The sequence below is a fragment of the Anguilla rostrata genome, chromosome 8, assembly GCF_018555375.3.
Source record: "Anguilla rostrata isolate EN2019 chromosome 8, ASM1855537v3, whole genome shotgun sequence".
In the NCBI taxonomy this organism is placed as follows: Eukaryota; Metazoa; Chordata; class Actinopteri; order Anguilliformes; family Anguillidae; genus Anguilla; species Anguilla rostrata.
Genome location: NC_057940.1, coordinates 48739115 through 48745848, shown reverse-complemented (window position 1 = coordinate 48745848; position 6734 = coordinate 48739115). Strand labels below are relative to the sequence as shown.

At 51.9% G+C, this 6734-nt stretch overlaps 1 protein-coding gene across 13 annotated transcripts in view; it reads right to left on the bottom strand.

The window, feature by feature from the left end:
- Positions 1–6734, bottom strand: part of LOC135260196 (myocyte-specific enhancer factor 2D homolog) — a 34234-nt gene that overhangs the window by 6109 nt on the left and 21391 nt on the right. For 3 of the 13 annotated variants that reach the window (XM_064345388.1, XM_064345391.1, XM_064345389.1), the window contains 4 exons: positions 4134–4260; positions 3720–3939; positions 2986–3048; positions 682–735 (listed from right to left, as the gene is read on the bottom strand). In XM_064345388.1, the coding sequence (XP_064201458.1) occupies positions 682–735; positions 2986–3048; positions 3720–3939; positions 4134–4260 (464 nt within the window). The other 10 variants (XM_064345392.1, XM_064345393.1, XM_064345390.1 and 7 more) reach the window with 10 other exon arrangements.

The following is a 6734-nucleotide window of genomic DNA, read 5'->3' as shown; positions in this document are numbered from 1 at the left end:
GAAAGAGAGAGAGATAGAGAGGTGGAGAGAGAGACAGATTAGTCAAAGAGAGAAAAAGATGAATTAAAAAGTGTGAGACAGCAAAGGAGCGTGATTTTCTGCTGCTTTCAGCCAATGAGACGTCCTCAGAAGGCAAATGAGCACACAAGCAAATATCTCCAGACGCACAGGCCACGACACACACGTGTTCACACACACACACACGCTCACACTCACATACACTCACACATACCACACACACCTCACACACACCTCCACACACGCACACAAACTCACACACACCCACACGCCACACACACGTCACACACACACACACACACACACACACACACACACGCTCACACACCCATACGCACGCACACACACACACTCGCACACACACGCTCACACACAAGCTGACACACACTCTCACACACACTGCTCAGCTTGATTCCACAGCGACACATTAGTCTCCTTCGGGCCACGCCCCTTATTGCCCCAGTACAGCTCAACCCCTTTCCACGAGGACTCATCGCAAAGCGTGAAATGGCCGCTCAGTCATGGAGGTGAATTTTTCATTCTTTTTTTTTTTTTTTTTTTTTTGCAATGGGGGCTGATGGGGAGCTGTGTTGCCATGAGACAGACGGGCAAAAGCATTATGGGATGTGAACACAGGAGAGTAGAAACGCGCTCATACGGTACCGGCTCAGCCAGTCCTCCCTGCCCAAGAAAAAGTTTGACTGCGAGGTCATGCTGCTGGGGGAGGGGAGAAAAACGAGCCGTTTCAACACCAGAGAGAGAGAGAGAGAGAGAGAGAGAGGGGGGAGAGAGAGGGGAGAGAGAGAGAGAGAGAGACAGGGACAGGGGGAGAGAGAGAGAGAGAGAGAGAGAGAGAGAGAGAGGGGGGGGGGGAGAGAGAGAGAGAGAGAGAGAGGGGGGGAGAGAGACAGAGACAGGGACAGGGAGAGAGAGAGAGAGAGAGAGAGAGAGAGAGAGAGAGAGAGAGAGACAGAGACAGGGAGAGAGAGAGAGAGAGAGAGAGAGGGGGGGAGAGAGAGGGGAGGGAGAGCGAGGAGAAGAGACAGGGAGAGAGAGAGAGAGAGGGGGGGAGAGAGAGAGGGGGAGAGAGAGAGCGAGAGAGGGAGAGATAGAGAGAGATAGAAAGAGAGAGAGGGGGGAGAGAGACAGAGAGAGAGAGTGAGAGAGATAGAGAGAGGGAGAGAGAGACAGGGGGAGAGAGAGAGAGAGGGAGAGAGAGAGAGAGGGGGAGGGAGAGAGACAGAGAGAGGGACAGGAAGAGCGAGGAGAAGAGACAGGGATTGAGAAAGAGCAGAAGAGAGAGTCATTTTTTGAAACCACCTACAGGGGGGCCCCCATTTTAGGAACCTGTGCCCTTAACACCCCACCCTCCTACACCACACCACTCCCACCCCCTCCTACACACCACACTGAGATGCTACACAACTAGGACCCAGGCTCTTGTCTTCATACAGACAGGCGACCGGAGCGCACCACCGAAATCCAGACACACAAAGAAACTCTTGTTTTCTAGTTGGGCCGACGCGGACCGCGGAAGACGCCGCACCACCGCCAAGCATGGCGGAAGGACAATCACCGCCTTGTGCCCACCTTCGCCACGCTGACACACCCCGCACCTAACACAGCATGCAATGAGGCATGAGGCCGGCGGACGCCAACAGAAACTCAAAGCACACTCCTGACCCCCCAGCCCTGAAACACACAGCACACACCCCACCCCACAGCCCTGAAACACACAGCACACTCCTGACCCCCCAGCCCTGAAACACACAGCACACCCCCACCCCCCAGCCCTGAAACACACAGCACACTCCTGACCCCCCAGCCCTGAAACACACAGCACACTCCTGACCCCCCAGCCCTGAAACACACAGCACACCCTGACCCCCAGCCCTGAAACACACAGCACACTCCGACCCCCCAGCCCTGAAACACACAGCACACTCCTGACCCCCAGCCTGAAACACACAGCACACTCCTGACCCCCCAGCCCTGAAACACACAGCACACACCTGACCCCCCAGCCCTGAAACACACAGCACACTCCTGACCCCCCAGCCCTGAAACACACAGCACACTCCTGACCCCCCAGCCCTGAAACACACAGCACACTCCTGACCCCCCAGCCCTGAAACACACAGCACACACTCCTGACCCCCCAGCCCTGAAACACACAGCACACACCTGCGACATGCTTACCTCACACAACATGACATAACATAACTGGCCATTCAGCCCAACAATGCTCACCAATAAATTGTACGTAGCGCTCAGATTACCTACTGACTAGACAGTATTTAACACCGTATCCAGCCTGGTCCTGAAAATCCCCAGAGTGAGAACAACATGGCACACTCTACATATGTGTGTTTGTATTGCTATACTTGTGAAGACATCCCACCTGTCTTGTGAGGACATTTCGTCCTTGTGAGGACACTTTGTGTGTGAGTGTGTGATGACAGTGTGGGTCCTAAACTCTTCCACGCCTACACCTGGAACACCACGACCTAAACTGCACCACACAGGATTTTGACACACCTGCTTGTGGGATCATGTGACTGCGCCTAAGACACACAGCGCAACACACCTTAGATGCAAATAAAAACAAACAAAAAAACAAAGAACAAATGGGCTATCTTTAGTTCTGTTGTCAAACCACATCGCAGACATAACCCCATAAATACACTGTGGGAGGGGTCTGACCCCCAAATTCACTGCTCTGTGGGCTTTGATTGGTCAATTGATTGATTGTTTAACTGATTGGTCGTTTTTTCTGGAAATTGATTGGTTGATTGATTACTCGATCGCTTGGTTGGTTAGTTTTCCTGGATAAATCTCTCTGGAAATTGATTGGTTGATTGATTACCCGATCGCTTGGTCGGTTAGTTTTGGCGGGGGGGGGGGGGGGGGGTAAAAGAGACAGACAAGAAGCATGACACCACGCCACACCACGCGACAGGGATTCACCTCAGGTTGGCTGCGATACTGGAGATGCAGTTAGACACCTCCTGTTTGTCCGCCCCCCACATGCTGTGGAACAAGAGAGAACACACGCCATTACACTGAGGGGGTGTGCGGGGTGTGGGGGGGAGGAGGTGTGGCACGGCGTGGAGGCCACGCCCATCGGCCCCGCCTATCACCAGTGGGTATGGGGCTGGACTCCTGTATATGTGAGCTTCCAGAGGCTTGTATTACAGGATAGCAGTAGAGATAAAAGGGGATATGCTGACTCCGGAAGGCTGCATTCACGCAGATGTGGGCCCAAGACAAAGGGGGAAATGTCTCCACCTGGTGGCTGTGAGAAGGAACGCAGTCTACAGGCTTACAAACTGGAGAAGGCAAAGCTCCTTCCTCCGGCTCGCAACATTCAAGCAAAATCTGAGAATAATCGCGGAGCAGGGGCATTTTATTAGGAATGACTATTTATTAATTATGCTAATTATTTATTTATCGCTTTGAGAAGAAAACACACCAAATGGTCCTGGTGAGAGGTTGTGGAAAATGTGCCATGGGTTAATGAGTTCACTGATGATGGGCGATCCTATCCATGAATAAAAAAGGAAAGGAAAACGAAAGGGAAACCTTTCCATGTGTTTCACATGGAAGTGCAGTGGATGGGAGTGATTAAATGCGCAGTACTGGAGGACTGCCACAAGGGGGGGGGGGGGTGCTGTGATACGAGACAGGGGCACACGACTTACACCAAGTTGCTGAGCGATGCCAGGCTGAGCTGCTGCTGTTGCTGCTGCTGCTGCTGTTGCTGTTGTGACTGTTGCTGGGAAACAGACTGCTGCTGCTGCTGTTGCTGCTGCTGCTGCTGCTGCTGCTGCGGTTGCCATGAGGACACGTTGCCTAGCGACAGGGCGCCCGGCGACGCGAAAGCCTGGAGCGCCGTTATGTCCGCGCTCGTCAGCTGATAGTCTGGAGGGCAAAAAAAAAACAAATTAAAACAGGGTGAGAGGTGAAATCAGCATGAGACATATTTACCCTCTGAACTGACGGAGGTAAGACAAAAGCAGCGCGGCGTTTTGGGACGTCAGAGCTGCGCGCGCCTGCGCAAGCGTCCGCAGACGGACCCCCCCTGAAGAGGACAAAGATGGCCGCCGAGCCCGCACCTGTGTTATAGGCGGTCGGCATGGCGGAGAAGGGCAGCCCCTGCGTCAGCAGGCTCGGCGTCGTCACGGAGACCACCGGCGTGGTGAGCGACTGCGCCACCTGAGGGACGGCCAACCGCTGAGCACTCTGGGAAAAAAAGAAGAGAGATAAAGAGAAAAATAGGGAGACAGATAGACAGAGAGAGAGATGGAGAGAGATGAGGGAGAGAGAGGAGAGAAATGAGAGAGATGGAGAGAAATAGTGAGAGAGATAGACAGAGAGAGGGAGAGAGAGGAGAGAGATGAGAGCAATGGAAAGATGATAAATAGATGGGAGGGAGAAAAAGAGAATAGGAGATAAGGTAGAGAAGGAAATGGGGGAAAGAGACAGGAGAAAAGATGGAGAGATAAGGACAGGTATAGGGAGAGAAAAATGAAAGAGAGAGGGAGGGAGACAAATTGAAAGAGAGAAAGAAAGAGAGAGGCAGAGGTGTTAACAGCGCTGTGTGAGAGAGGAAGTGTGCTGACATCACTGGCCACACAGTAGCTGCTGAGTCACATGCTCACATGATCAAACCACAGGCCACATCGTGCACAGCTCTGTGAAAATCCATCTGTGAGAGACCAGGCCATGCTCATACGCAGCAGATCTTTCACACTGTTAAAATGCACTGCATTTATATGGATGCAAAAATAAATAAATAAAATGCATAAAATCAACGGGAACTTGTAATGGTTGTCACTGAAACGAATGAGTTTTAATCCTGTCTTTGCTTTGTCGTGCCTCGTGTAAACAGATGAGATCCAGGAGAATTAAACCACCATCAGGGCTGCAGCATGCGTGCCTGTGTGTGCATGCGTGTGTGTGTGTGTGTTTGCGTGTATGTGCGTGTGTGTGTATGTGTGTGTGTGCATGCGTGTGTGATTGTGCATGCGTGTGTGAGTGTGTGTGTGTGTGTGTGTTTGCGTGTATGTGCGTGTGTGTGTATGTGTGTGTGTGCATGCTTGTGTGATGGTGCGTGTGTGTGTGTGTGAGAGTGTTTGAGTGTGAGTGTGTGTGTGTGTGTGTGTGAGAGTGTGTGTGTGAACGTGTGAGTGTGAGAGTGTGTGTGTGTGAGTGTGAGAGTGGGTGAGTGTGAGTGTGAGAGTGTGTGAGTGTGAGAGTGAGAGTGTGTGTGTGTGAGTGTGAGAGTGTGTGTGTGAACGTGTGAGTGTGAGTGTGAGAGTGTGTGAGTGTGAGTGTGTGTGTGTGAGTGTGAGTGTGAGTGTGTGAGTGAGAGTGGGTGAGTATGAGAGTGGTGAGGTGATGAGGAGTGTGTGAGTGTGTGTGAAGGGAGATGGGTGAGGAGCAGGTGAGAGCTTGCTTGATGACACAGGTAGTGCGTAGAAGTGGTCCAGGGTCTGTAAAACGCTGAGTCAGAAATCCCCTCATCTCTGTGAGTCCAGGCGAGTGAGGAGCACCGGGCGAGTAGAGAGGGTGTGAAAGGTGTGAAAACTGTTTAAAAAACCCTCTGCACACCCGGCTTCAGCAGGCCCGGGGTCAAACGCGCATTCAAAATCTTTCTAGTGAGTTAACCGCATCGAGTGCTGGCATAGCGGGAAAAACTGTCCTGACTGTAAACAATCACAGGAAAGCACAACTCTGTTCTCAAGTAAGTAAGTGTATAACGGTAGAGAAATCAAAGAGGAGCACAGATTTGATGATATTTTAAGTTAAACTGTAGTTTTTATTTTTCAAAATTCTAAGTCAGTGTTCTAGAACTCTGTTGCATTCAGTTACCAGTTAGTGATTGTGACATCCGCATTAGAATGTTCAGTTAAGAACATTCAAATCACATATCTGTGACCTCACACCTGAAAGGGTTAACCCGAAATCCTAACCCAGAACCGGTCTCAAATAATGAAACCACATTACTGTTGTGTTTACACAGCACTCACTCACTAGCTTGCAGTAAGACTACACTTACATGCCACTTTAATTGACTGCCAAGTAGCACACACTTTATCAACCTAATGACTTACAGCCATCGGGCAAAACTCAATTTGGTTTGGTAATACTAAACACACAGAACCACATAATACTTCCCCCATACAGGCGTGGACGTAATAACCAGGTGTTGCAACACAGGGCTCATGAGGTACGAGCTAAACTGTCATGCAGTGTGTCACTGAAATACCCCCTAAATCTGCCAGCCACGCCAAATGGTATGAACGCCCCACATGATGGCGAATGCTAACACGCACCCTATGGTGTTTTAAGCAGGGCTCATGTCCACACGATCGACGAAGCACCCGCGCAGGCCATGACTCGCCTAGCGCCGTCTACCGCACCACGGGCCGCCAGGAGTGGGCGCTGCCAAATGGCGGCACGACAGCGCCGAAACGCCACCCACACACGTTTGGCACACGTGCATGGGCGCAGCACAGCCTCTCAGCACGCCAGGACCACCTGCGCTGCTGCATGACGCTGCACGCGCTGAGCGCGCCGTCTCCGAACCAGGCCTGGTTACGCGGCTGTAACATGGCGGCTAGCACAGCGCTCTGAGGCGAAGCCGTTTCTCAGCACTCAGGCCTTTGGTTAGCGGTCTGCTGCTATGGCGGCTAGCACAGCGCTCTGAGGCG